Source organism: Anabrus simplex, chromosome X (assembly GCF_040414725.1).
Source record: "Anabrus simplex isolate iqAnaSimp1 chromosome X, ASM4041472v1, whole genome shotgun sequence".
NCBI classification, from domain to species: domain Eukaryota; kingdom Metazoa; phylum Arthropoda; class Insecta; order Orthoptera; family Tettigoniidae; genus Anabrus; species Anabrus simplex.
In genome coordinates, this window is record NC_090279.1 from 185,800,643 (window position 1) to 185,814,386 (window position 13,744).

Sequence of the window (13,744 nt, forward strand, 5' to 3'; positions counted from 1 at the left end):
TGGGAAGCGATTGGTGTGGCGGAAACGTAACGAGGTACTGAAAACAAGCAATTTACAAGCAACGGTAAAATCTGGTGGAGGAAGTGTAATGGTGTGGGGATGTGTTGCATCAAACGGTGTTGGTGCACTGAGTTTCACTGAACATACTTTGACAAAAGAGGGCTATTTGGCTATCCTCAAAAACAATTAGTGACAATCTGCGGAACAACTTGGTATACAGCGTACTTTCAAGTTTTACCAAAATAACGACCCCAAGCACAAGTCGTAACTTGTCATGGAGTGGCTGCTGTACAACTGCCCGAAGGTTTTGGAGACTCCACGATAATTACCCGACCTGAACCACATCGAGAATGAAGGCAGCTCTGCAACTGCGGCCGCCATGTTCCCTCACAGACTTGAAGAGGAGTCAGCTACAAGAATGGGCGGCATTAGACCCTGATTATATCAAGAAAGTTATCGCCAATATGGGAATTGACTGCAAGAAGTCATAAAACATCAAGGTGAACTTACAAAGTACTAAATGTGTAACAGGGTTGTGAATTATGCGAGTTTATGTTGCTTTTCTGCATAGTGGCCGAATATCTTTGAGGCGGCACTGGAATTATTGCTTTTATTTAATGTACGGCAGGTGGCGTACTAATGACTCTCAGGAGAGTTTGACATACGTCACAATGTTTCTAGAACGTGGTATTATGTTTTCGTACATGTTTCGTTGTATTATACATTATCATTATAGTGTAAGAATAATTACCCAATAAAAGTGTGTCAAAAATCAGAGCGACCGAATACTTATGGGAGTATCTGTATCTGTATGGAGTAGGCTATACGAGTTGCTTGCGATTCGACAGTCGATTTCGAAAAATAAAAAAATTGTATTCCGCGCTACGAATTTGCGTGTTCTAATTGCGTCTTTGCGCATGGGCGAACCGACATGTTAACGAAAACACGAAATGTTAATGAAAAGATTCATTCACATAAGTTAAAGACATTTTGTTTATCAACACGCTATTTTTTTATTAACAGACAGAAATGTTCATGAACATTGTTCATTAACAATGTTTATTAGCGAAAACATCTTGGTGTACCCTACTGTAGAAATGTTCTGCTAGCAGACCATGAAATCCTCTTTGACCAGGCGAAGGTCTTCGCGCCTGTAAAATACTTCTATGCTCGACTGGTAAGAGAAGCCATAAGGATAGAGCTGCGCCCAAATAACATCAACAGGTAAGACGGCTTCAAGTTATCAAATACATGGAGACCTGTACTGCAGAAATACATGAATAACACCACCATCGAACAGCGGGACGCGCTCACGAAACCGTCGACAGAGGGCGGTGAATTACAGCACGACAATCCTTGAGTCCTATTAGTGGGGTAGGCCGTGGATAGTACGGCCATGACTTCCGCGTTTCTTTGAATTTCTTTGTTCACTGTCGGAAGCAGAATTTAACTTGCCCTGATGAAGGCGAATGCAATTTGGCTGAAAGCTCGGCTTCGTTAAATAAACGTGGTGGCTTTAATCCAGTGATCATTTATTTATATACGTTAATACTATAAGCCACGAAAACCTACGTTCATTACCTTCAAATACTTTTTTTTTCTTCTTTGCTAGTTGCTTTACGTCACACCGGCACGTATAGGTCTTATGGCGGCGATGGGATAGGAAAGGCCTAGGAGTTGGAAGGAAGCGGCCGTGGCCTTAAGTAAGGTACATCCCCAGCATTTGACTGGTGTGAAAATGGGAAACCACGGAAAACCATCTTCAGGGCTGTCGACAGTGGAATTCGAACCCACTATCTTGCGGATGCAAGCTCACAGCCGCGCACCCCTGACCGCACGGCCAACTCGCCCACCGGACTGAGCCAGGATCGAACCTGCCAACTTGGGGTCAGAAGCCCAGCGCCTCAACCGTCTGAGTCACTCAGCCCGGCCCTTTTAGTGCAAAGTTCGAATTGTTCCCTTAAACATTTGCGGCAAGACAAAGAGTGTGCTTTCACTGCTTACCTCGCGATACCATATGAGATTGCGAAGCATTTTAATACATTTATTTGTACACATTTAACACTAACACTACAAGAAGTGGTTCTAACATAATTTAATAAATATGCATTTAGTTGAGACATCTTTGATATTTTACCATTTGCTAAACATGTCATTTATTTTACCTACACCTGATAACATATACAGTGACATTCACATCTTGGTGAATTTTCAGTAAATGGGTTACATTTGGCGTATCATCCATCTTCTTGTTTACCCTACTCTACATTTCCAGCCTCCTACCTTCAAGATCTTTTCTTTTAACACTTTTTGAGGACAAATATTTTGGCAAATTTGAGAAAATAATTGGGCATGCATCAGGGAGAAGCTCATTAGGTTTAGGTGGTAGTATAGTTACGTTGACTTAACTATCACAAATTTTATCCCCTGTTGAAAACTTTCGTGTGTGACACGTTTTATGCATAGGACTGAATCCTTCCCAGGTTCCCAATTATCCCGTTTAAAATGACAAATCAATTTTTGTTTTAATTCCTCGTCTGAAGGAAAACTAAACGAGGTAACAAAACCCTTTTTAATGCTATAGTTGTTACGATACATTGGAACACGGCATTTTCTGGACACCTGCAAATGCGCGATACATTTTATTAATAAGCCAAATTCAGTCAGCACCATCACAAATAATAACGTTATTGATTTAACGTCCCACTAACTATTACGGTTTTGGGGAGACGCCGAGATGCCGGAATTTTGTCCCGGAGAAATTCTTTAACGTGCCAGTAAATCTACTGACAGGAGCCTGACTTATCTGAACGCCTCCAAATGCCACCGGACTGAGCTGGGCTTAGAAAGCAGAGCTCTACAGTCCAAGCTATTCAGCCCTGGTTAGACTTCACATTATTTCGATAATAGGCTCTACGGATGCTTGTTCTATCACTTATCTTGCTATATATAGGCCTACTCGAATATATTCGTGAAAAATTAAACGAAACACGAGACGAAGTTCACTTGACATCAACATACAAGGATAGATCCCGCGCTTTCACCTTGGCCTCCACTGGACTTGACCAAACTTACATGATCCGGCTTGTAACTGTAGTCGGGTATGGTCTGTGGTGTATTTGGTTTGCTTCCGCCGAAACATAACTTCGCTGTTATCCGCATCAAAGCAGGGCTCTATGAAATCGGCCGTAGCAATCAAAGAGGCTCTAGTAGGATGGTTAGAACCAATTATGTGCGACATACATCACCGTTTTGTATAGTAATCAACTTTATATCCTTTGGAGTTCTTTTAATAAGCGTTCCGTAGGTGACGAACCGTTCCTGCTCGTTATCTGTTATTTGTGACATTATTTGAGATAGTGGGTGTAGTGGTTATTGGTGAGTTTACAATCAGGTTAGTGCGCCTTTCCAGTGTTTAAATCACTGCCCGCTCGATCTGCATCCGATGGCTGCTTATACTGCCTGCTCATTCCATGTGCAAACGTGTAACACGACTTACAATCGATCTGCCGCTAGATGGTAGCACCAACCGTACCCAATTATCGCGTGAATACAACTAGATAAGCATACAAGCGTACAACAGTAACAGAAAAATTAAAGAATTTTCCGTATAAAGTGCTGCTCTAGAGAGTTATAGCTTTAAGACTTTTCGAGAAAGAGGTTTTGACGAACAAGAAAATCTTGAAACTTTTTCTGTATGGTACTTCCCTACATTACTAAGTAGAGGTTTCACGAATTTGGCAACCACAGCTTCCGACACAAGTTCCTGGTGCTTATTGTTACTAAAACACTTTAAAATGTTACACTGGCACAAAGAAGGTAGAACATACTTTTTATAGTCTGGAGCAGACTTGCAGATTTCTTGCAGTACGGTAGAGCCGCCTCAACAAATTTCTGTAGCCCTATAATTAGGCCAATAAATCTTTGCTGGGGATAGCGCAGGCCTCCTCTATCCGACTGTCTGATTAAGTGCATCAATGGGGAAGCGTTAACTGAGGTGGAAACGTTATTCAAGCACGTACTGCATTCTGTTTTTTCTTCGATTATCCGCACTAAATAACCACACACCAATGCCTGGGATGCAGTTTCCAAAGTGACACACACTGACTCAGGGGGCTCACGAATATCTTCTAGTAAATCAAGTACATACTCAGGGAGCAACACTGGTTTCTTTTTGCTAGGGGCTTTACGTCGCACCGACACAGATAGGTCTTATGGCGACGATGGGATAGGAAAGGCCTAGGATTTGGAAGGAACCGGCCGTGGCCTTAATTAAGGTACAGCCCCAGCATTTGCCTGGTGTGAAAATGAGAAAACACGGAAAACCATCTTCACGGCTGCCGATAGTGGGATTCGAACCTACTATCTCCCGGATGCAAACTCACAGCCGCGCGCCACTACGCGCACGGCCAACTCGCCCGGTATTTCATACTACTAACAAAGGACTTGTAATGGAATATATGACAGCATAGTAGTCTGTTTTGTACCTTCATATTAACAGTGCAATTGTCCCCAGATTTTATTTTTTATTTTTTGCTAGTTGCTTTACGTCGCACTGACACAGATAGGTCTTATGACGACGATGGGACAAGAGAGGGCTAGGAGTGGGAAGGAAGCGGCCGTGGCCTTAATTAAGGTACAGCCCCAGCATTTGCCTAGTGTGAAAATGGGAAACCACGGAAAACCATTTTCAGTTTGGTTCGAACCTACTATCTCCCGAATACTGGATACTGGCCATTTACTTCCTTTGCTGTTTCCTTCCCTGGATATAATACTTAACCACTTTCGACGCAGTTCCGCACTTGAAGGTATTTATGAAATACCACGGCATTCTGGTTTCCCTTTCTTTGATTTGCAGAAAGGCACGCAGCAGTACACCATTTTCACTGAAAACAAGTACAGTACTACCCTATTTCCCGCTACTTCATTCCGACAGGTCTGGAGCCGGTTGGTGCTGCCACCTGCTGTGGGTATTTGTAAACGGAGTGTTTCATTTAGTGCCATGTTAAAATGTTGTAATGAGCAGGCAGTATAAGCAGCCATCGGATGCAGATCGAGCAGGCAGTGGTTTAAATATATCCTCAGTGGACGAGTACTTTAGATCAGGACAATCCTATATCAAGCTTTTACTTGATAGTCTATAGTCATTACATGCCTTTCCACACACCAGTTAAATCAGTAACATCTCGAAAGGTAATATTGCAATAACATGACAGTACCAGACTAGCTTTGGGGATATTGCGGCACGAGATTGTTTATTTAATTACTTCTCTTTGCAGTGATATTGGTCGGACTGGTTACTCCCGTGTGTGATCGTTGCAGGAGAACGTTTCGTTCTTTCTCGTTACTTCTGCTCCATAATCGTCACACGCCACGACTATATGATTTTTAATTTTTTTTTTTTACGGATTGCTTTTCAACTGAGTGGTTTGCAACATGATTTGCCATTGGTTCTGTTTGTACCGTTGCCTACGTTATAATACAAGGCCTTGAAATAGAACCTGTAAAACGCTGTCGAGGTGGTCACACTGAAGTTCAGTGCTAGGCCGCTAGGATCGCTTTCTTGCCCCCTGCTTACGAGGTTCGCACGTTTAAACGTGTTTATTAAGTAAGTTGGTTGTGAATGTGTATATTCTTCCTACATAAAGTTCCAGTCACGGCTTATTGCTCTGTTCTTTATTGTTATTCACGAGAAATTAAAGGTAGCGAGATGAAATTTAATTTCACAACTTTCCAGTGAATGTTTGGTGTTAGAAACTTTATGCGGGGGAGCATTACGCATGAGATACGACATCCAGCTGATGAAACCAAGTCTCTGTTCCTTAGTTTTGATCCCAGTCACGAAATAAAACTCGTGCGATCCCAATATTTGTCACGGGACTTTTTGTAAACAATGCTACCGTGACCGTCGGCCATTTGAGAAGCCTTTTCAAACTTCAGAAATATTCAATTATGAATCTGGTAAGAAAAGTAACTAGGAAAGTAAATTTCCAGATAAATTTGGAGAAAATGAATGTAGCAAGAGCTGAAATTGTATTTTTCCCTGAAACAATCTCTGGTTTGAAAAGTATGGACGTGGTTCGTCCCAGGAACATTAAAGACAGAGACAATTTAAAATAAATAGTTTGCCTTATGGAGCATTTTATGAAATTGTTCGATATGCATGACATCTGCAACACCTCACATGGGACATAAGTGTTTCAGGAATGAGAACAAACTGGCATTTTTCAGCATTGAAGTTGAACGTCTCAGTTCATTAATTAATGATTTCCTGTAACATTTGAAGAAAATTCAAATGCATTTAGAGAAAGCGAAAGGATTCACGAGGGGAATATATGAGGCATTGGTCTTGACTACCCAATCCACTGTGGCATATGTAAAGTATATCAAAGTATACATTTGCATATTTCACGATGAGGAACGTAACAAGCAGTGACATTGAGCTCTTCTTTAGCCTCCTATGACACAAAGTGGGATACAATGACACGATGGACTGAAGGTCATGCATTAACACAATCGAAAGAACTCTCAATACTGGGATTATTGCGGCATCAAAATATGGCAATGTTGAGCTGAGGGATGAATAAAAGACCCACACTGTACGAACCAGTTTACTATAATCAAGGGAGTCCCAGATGGATTAAAAGGATAGAAGGCATGAAAGCCACAAGTATGTGCAAATTCTGCAGCTTCCGAAGAACGTAATGTCTATAATTACAAAACCATTGCAAGGTAAATGACATCAGATCTGTTTGAAAAATACTTGATTGTAAAGTGTTGCCTCGTAGTCCTATATAAATATGATTAATTTGTTTCAGGATCAACAGCTATAATACCTTGTATTTCTGTAGCTATTGTAATAGGATACTTAGCGTGTGTGGCAGAAGAATAAACAGACTGTGAAAGCTGTTTAAAAACATATCTCTTCTCCAGCTACTCAAAGTCCAACATTGTGTTTTATTCATTTTCAAGATCAAAGAGCCCTCTGATACCAGAAATCTTCATGTGTGGCACGTCTATAGTGCACAACAGAATTTGTTACCAGTTTTGTGCAGTACTTGCCTTGAAGACAGTTACTAAATTTTTTTTTCTGAAAGATGTGTTCGCCAGTGAAATTTAGTGTAGAAATTGTAAGGACGACAAATACTTATTTTTCTACTCCAAAAATTTCTGATACCTCTGTTAGATAACATTGCTTTGAGCCTCTCAAGTAGAATAGAGAAAGTTTTGAAACTTGATAAGGACCCCTCAATAGAAAAGTTTTAAAACTTTAGTGACCTATACAAGCCAGTGAAGCACGGCTCTATAAATGAGGTATTGTAAATACTCACAAAAACATTCAGGTCTTTTTATTTTGGATATCATTTACTTATTGACATATACGGCCATGCGAACACAAGGGAGCAAGAACGCGATCCTAGTGGCTAAATGGTGAACTAGGATGCCACCTGTTTTCATGAATGCATTTCAAGGCCTTGTATTGTAGCGTAGGCAACGGTTTGTTCATATCGGCAGCCCTCTATAGGGAGCATGCACAGCCGCCCTTAGCGCCTCTAGCGGAAGAAATAGGTAACGTTTTGGTGATCTTGTCTTCAGCGGTCAGTCCAGGCTGTGTAACTGTGGGTGTGAAATTGTGGTAGTATAGTGTATCAAAATGCCTAAATCAAATAGAAACTGTTGTGCAGTGAACTGCCACAACACACAAAGAAACACGCATGGAAAAGGAATTACATTTCACACATTTCCTGGTCGTCCATGGGAATCGGACAGACGCAGGAAGTGGATTTCAGCTGTGGGAAGAATAAAGTAAGTACAATACCTTATTTCATTTGTGACATAAATCGCACATTTCAAACATACCAGGTATGCCAAGTCAACAACATGTTCATTTAAGTACACTTTGAAATAGTGCATTTCATTTCAAGTATGCATTGGAGCAGGTTAATAATAATAATAATAATAATAATAATAATGATAATAATAATAAATGTTTTCCTGTATTGCAGTGCAGATGGAACTCCATGGGAACCCACCAAATGCTCCGTCATATGCAGTGAACATTTTGTTGGAGGAAAACCAAGTAATATTGAAAATCACCCATCATATATACCATCTGTGTTTCATGAGAGCTATAAGAAGAAACCAAAAAGAGAATGCAATGTATCCCAGTTTGAAAGAGCAAGTAAACGAATTAAATGCTCAAATATACATATGTCTTCTAATCAAGAAACTCATGAATTTACAGTGAAAAATGAGTGTGAAAAACTACATAAGTCGGTGCAAACAGCATCTGAGATTGAAGCAACGACTTTCAAATTCACTTGTGATTTTAGTGGGAACGATGTAGGCACACAGTGCAACTCGTGCACAGTACCTCCAAGTATTTCGGAGAAGGTGAATACAAGTTGTGGTCCCATCACCCCTCTGGACATATGCAGAGGATTTCATGGATACCAGAGTATAAAAAGTGAGGCACAGTTGAAGGATTTAATGAGTGTTTCATTTAAAACATTCAATTTTTTACTTTCTTTCTTTGTTTCGAAAGTGTCTAGAAATATAAGTAATAACAATGTTTGTTTACTCTTTTTAATGAAAATGAAATTGGGTATAACCTTTGCTGCCTTGTCAGTCTTATATGGTGTACATCGAACTACTGCTGTGCAAATATTTTTACTGCTCTCAGAGTAGTCAAGAAACACACTTCTAATTATATTTTCTAGCCTAGCTAGCAAACTATCCGTGCAAAATACTTTACCTCGCGCTTTTAAAATATTTTATCCTGACACATGAGTTATAATAGATTGCACAGAAATGAAATCAGGAACGTCAGCAAGAATAGATGAGAGATGTTACATGTATTCTTCATACAAGTCATGTTATACATTTAAATTTTTATTAGCTGTAGCCCCAAATGGAACTATTGTTTTTGTTTCCCTTGTTATGCTGGAAGAACTAGTGATACTTTTATTGTTAACAATTCAGGCTTCACCGAGCTCGATAGCTGCAGTCGCTTAAGTGCGGCCAGTATCCAGTATTCGGGAGATAGTAGGTTCGAACCCCACTGTCGGCAGCCCTGAAGATGGTTTTCCGTGGTTTCCCATTTTCACACCAGGCAAATGCTGGGGCTGTACCTTAATTAAGGCCACGGCCGCTTCCTTCCCACTCCCAGCCCTTTCCTGTCCCATTGTCGCCATAAGACCTATCTGTGTCGGTGCGACGTAAAGCAACTAGCAAAAAAAAAAAAGCAATTCAGGCTTCCTAAATCTTTTGGATGAAGGGGACATTATATTAGCTGACAAAGGATTCCCAGATATTAAAACACAGTCATTCTTTACTTGTCATGCCACCTTTTCTTCACAATGGGAGATTTACAGAAGATGAAGTGTTACGAACTCAAGAGTGTAGCAAGTGTGCAAATTCATGTTGATAGATGCACGCACAGGGTGAAAATTTTAAAAATTTTGGAAAATATTCCTAAAGAACTGTTTCCATAGATCAGCGACATTGTTTATGTAGCTTGTGTGTTACCTAATTTCTTGCCAGCGATAATAAAGAACGTAGAACTGTAACCCCTGCACATAATCTACTCGTATAAATCTATCTTATCAAAACTTTGCTTAGCAACATGATGTGTTATCTACTTACTGTATTTACTCATGTATTAGACCCCCTCATGTATTAAACCCCCCCCCCCCCCTGGCTTTTCGAGACAAAGAAAATTTGAAAAAATATCGCATATAAGACCTCCCAACGTAATTAGCCAGAGAAGAACAAGGATTCTGCTTTGAAGCGGGTACAAGTCTTATTGCAGCTCGATGACACTGCACAAATTTGTGAATAGTTTTGTCCGTATGACCTACACAATGAAAACGCGTTGAATCCATGCGGTACATCTGTGTTTCTTTGTTAAGAAATGTCCGGCTCCGTAGGTCTATTGCAGCTCTGATGACGTCGCACAAATAGGTGAATAGGCCTAGCTTCGTGTCCGACCCGCGCATTGCAGGCATGCATCAGTCATGCTATATGTCTATTTTGTAGTTAATAATGTCTGCCAGAGTAATGGTTAGCACAATTAGTTGCTGTTCTCAGGAGTCTGACTTCGATTCCTGGTACCGTACTGCCAGAGATTTATGAATGGCAGGAAGATTGATATGTGGTAAAAGCGGTACATGAAACTCCCCTCCACTGGGGCTGTGCCTAAAAAGAGCTGTACCACCTCGGGATGATGAAATGAGTTTACTTTAGTTGAGAAATATTCGCGGTTGTTGCTGTTTATACAGCAGGCGAGATCATTAACAAAGTGGTCATTTAATATCTCGTAACTCGGGCCAATATAGGTATATGTTTGGAGAGAAGTAAGTTTAAAACTTGATAAAAGCTGTCCAATGAAAACAGTTGTTTTACTCGCCAACATACCTAACAAATAATAATAATAATAATTTTATATCCCCACATACTTTAAACGATTTTTGGAGACGCCAAACAAATCATACTAGGGTATGCGTTAATAAAAAATGAGACAACGAAAGTACGGAATTAAACATGATAATAAAACGCATTACCGCCACACCTGTAGATATCCATAAATGCGGTATATTTTACTGTTATTTACTTTTATTCTTTCCGTCAATGAACTTTTGGCACTGTCAGGGTGATAATATACCTAACCTAAACATTGCGGTCTGTCTTATCTCATGGACAGCTGTTTACGTAAATCCTGGTGTGATAAATGTGGAGAACAAGTGTGAAATGTACTTAAAAATAGGGTCTGTGTTTCAACAGTCACAGTTATGAAAAGAATGTTTCCAGTTACTATCTATAAGGAGTGGCTTCTGCTACATATACACCAACAGGGAATATCAGAGACAATCTCCAGAAACCATTTGGGAATAGATTCACACTGTTTAGACTTTATAGTCGGGAACAAAATTATTTTTAAAAGGTTCAAAAATGGAACCTCGTATGCTCTCGATTGCAGTACATGGCTCAAAGAGAATGAAGCATGTCTGACGCGACTGACGAGATGGCAGTGAAGATGACATCACTTGAATTGCCGACACGTCGGTAGCAGGGCAGAGAAGTTGGCGGCGCCCAGCGCTAATTCAAATGAAAGCAGTGATCATGTTCATTGTGTGGTAGGCCTACTGCTGAAATGACAGAGACAAATGACTGGCCATTAAGTTTTGTATCAGTACTTAATTATGTGATAACACGATACCCTTATCCCTTTTTTTTTCTACGGGGTCGAGAAAGAAGTGAGACAAATCTTCGTAGTGAGTTTTACGGCCGTATGCCCTTCCTGATGGCAACCTCACCAGAGGAATTAATGAGATGTAATGAATGACGTGATATGAGTAACTAAAACAAACTTTTAAATGTACCGAAGGCCTAAAAGTCGTGTTCACCATTTATTGTCTTCTTACGTTTAGAAATACAGCCTTCCGACAAAAATAGCCAGTATAATTTAAATACATTCTAAGTTTGTTAAATAATAGTATAGAATATTTACACGTACATTTATAGCTCTTTATAGCCTAGAAGTCATGTGTTGGCTGCACAAAATTTTGAGGTTATCGCATATTGGACCCACCTTTACTAATTTTGGCTGTAAAAGTGGGGGATAAACGGGTCTAATATGCGAGTAAATGTGGTATTCCAACTGAATTCCTGTTTATTTGCTTACTGGATGCTGCCTGTCAATATTTTGTCAAAAGCACAGTCAATTTCACCGGAATTCTCACTCGCAAAATTTGAGTTTTCACAGATTCATAGATATGAGGTAGTTACAATTGTTATTAATTTCGCCCTGTGACAACAATATCAGGCTTAAATGTATTTTTATATGTACAGTACTTATTTGGAACCTAAGTTATATTGAAAAAGTATGCATAGTATTTTTAACATGGCAGTAGGTCTACAGCAGGAGCACTTTTCAATTACCTGGCGCATACTGAAAATCTGATCCTGACAGCCTCTCTGTGGTCTGAAACCACACTGGTTTTCATCCAACTTCCTCTCAACGACTAATCTCACCCTCCCTGCTAAGATGCCAGCGAATACTTTGCCTGGTATACTAATCAATGCTATACCTTGATAGTTGTTGCAATCCTTCTGGTTCCCTTGTTTATAGAGAGGTGCAATTACTGCTTTTGTCCAATCTGAAGGTACCTTACCGACACTCCATGCTAATCTTACTTACTATTCTATGAAGCCATTTCATCCCTGCCTTCCCAATATACTTCACCATTTCAGGTCTAATTTCATCTATTCCTGCTGCCTTATGACAACAGAGTTTATTTACCATCCTTTCCACTTCCTCAAGCGTAATTTCACCAACATCATTTTCCTCCTCCCCATGAGCTTGGCTGTTCGCAACTGTTGTAACCAAGGTTGAGATTTACAAAACACAACTTTATTATTCGCTTCAAATGCAAAATACACTATTTACACAAATAAAACTGAAATTTAACTTGAAGCAAAATGAATTAGGAATCTTGAGAAAGAGTCTATCTTTTGTACACTATATACAAGTTTGCAGTATTTACATCCACTACTATCTCGAAAAGATAGCTTTGTGATATGAAAAGTCGATAGTCGAAAACTATCAGAAGTACTGACATAAATGTTTTGGAAAGTCCTTCCTTGCTGAGTTCATAAAAGCAAGTTCAATGTTGGAAGTATTCTTACTTAGCGAAACCAAGGGAGCTTGCATTAATTAGGGAAATATAACGGTATGTAATAGTATGACTGGATATGGGCAGCAGAATGGGAAAGAGGAGCGGTGACCAGAGGTGAGACCTCGTACTGCCAGAAATTCAGTCCACCTGGCCGAAGCACATTTTCAAGAGGAGTAGCCTCCGTGCTCGACGTAGGGTGTATTCTGGAGCTGGACACCGGGGCAAGTGGGCATCTGGACAGGCTGGGAGTTCCTCTTTATAGTACACACACGACTGTTCAGGCACGCGCACTGAGGGCTGCGCGTCGAGGCTAGAAGAATGACACTTGGCGCGCGTGTAGCTGGCTGGCGGAGCGAGAAGGGAGCGCCGGACATACAACACCCTCCCCTCCTAAATACGCCGGTACGGCGTGAAACGGCGGCGGCGCTGGCGGCGGCTGCGATGCTGGGCCGGAGCTGCTGATGTCTCTGTTGGATTGTCCGGAGCTGGGACCGGGCGGAGTGGCGCTGTCTCGTCCTGAAAGAAACCCATGGTTATTAAATGGTCTAAAGCTCGTTCAGCAATAGATTTATCTGGCTGAGCAATAGAATCAATAGCTGGACATGGGCGGTAGCGTAGACGTATCTGGTCTTGATGGCGGCAGATACGTTTCTCCGTTGTCTGTATTTCGTAGAGACGATGACCCAAAGATCTGCAGATGACTCCAGGTATCCAGAGTGGGTTTGACCTGAATGTCCGGGTGTAGACCTTGTCGTTGACTGAGAACTTCGTTGGTGAGGTCTGAGACTGGGCCGGAAGAGGCTGCAACAGAGAAAGTAAAGTTCTGTGAGGTCGTCCATGGAGCTTCTGTGCAGGAGTGATATTATCAGCGCCGGGCAGAGTTCTGTAGTTGCTTAAGAGTTGGAGCAATGCTTGGTCTTTAGTTAAGCCTGAAGAGACAGCTTTTTTCATACTTCTCTTAAATGTTTGTACAAAGCGTTCAGCTTCACCATTAGATTGAGGGGGAAAAGGCGGTGCTAGGATATGACGAATGCCATTATATGTACAAAATTTCTTAAAAGCAGTAG

At 40.8% G+C, this 13,744-nt stretch overlaps 1 protein-coding gene across 1 annotated transcript in view; it reads left to right on the forward strand.

Moving 5' to 3' along the window:
- Positions 1-7,675: 7,675 nt before the first annotated feature.
- LOC136886285 (uncharacterized) overlaps positions 7,676-13,744 on the forward strand; it is a 64,941-nt gene continuing 58,872 nt past the window's right edge. Inside the window, exons 1-2 of the mRNA XM_067159012.2 lie at positions 7,676-7,806; positions 8,007-8,467. Coding sequence (XP_067015113.1) covers positions 8,212-8,467 — 256 coding nt within the window. The 5' untranslated portion in view covers positions 7,676-7,806; positions 8,007-8,211. The remainder of the gene's footprint in view (positions 7,807-8,006; positions 8,468-13,744) is intronic.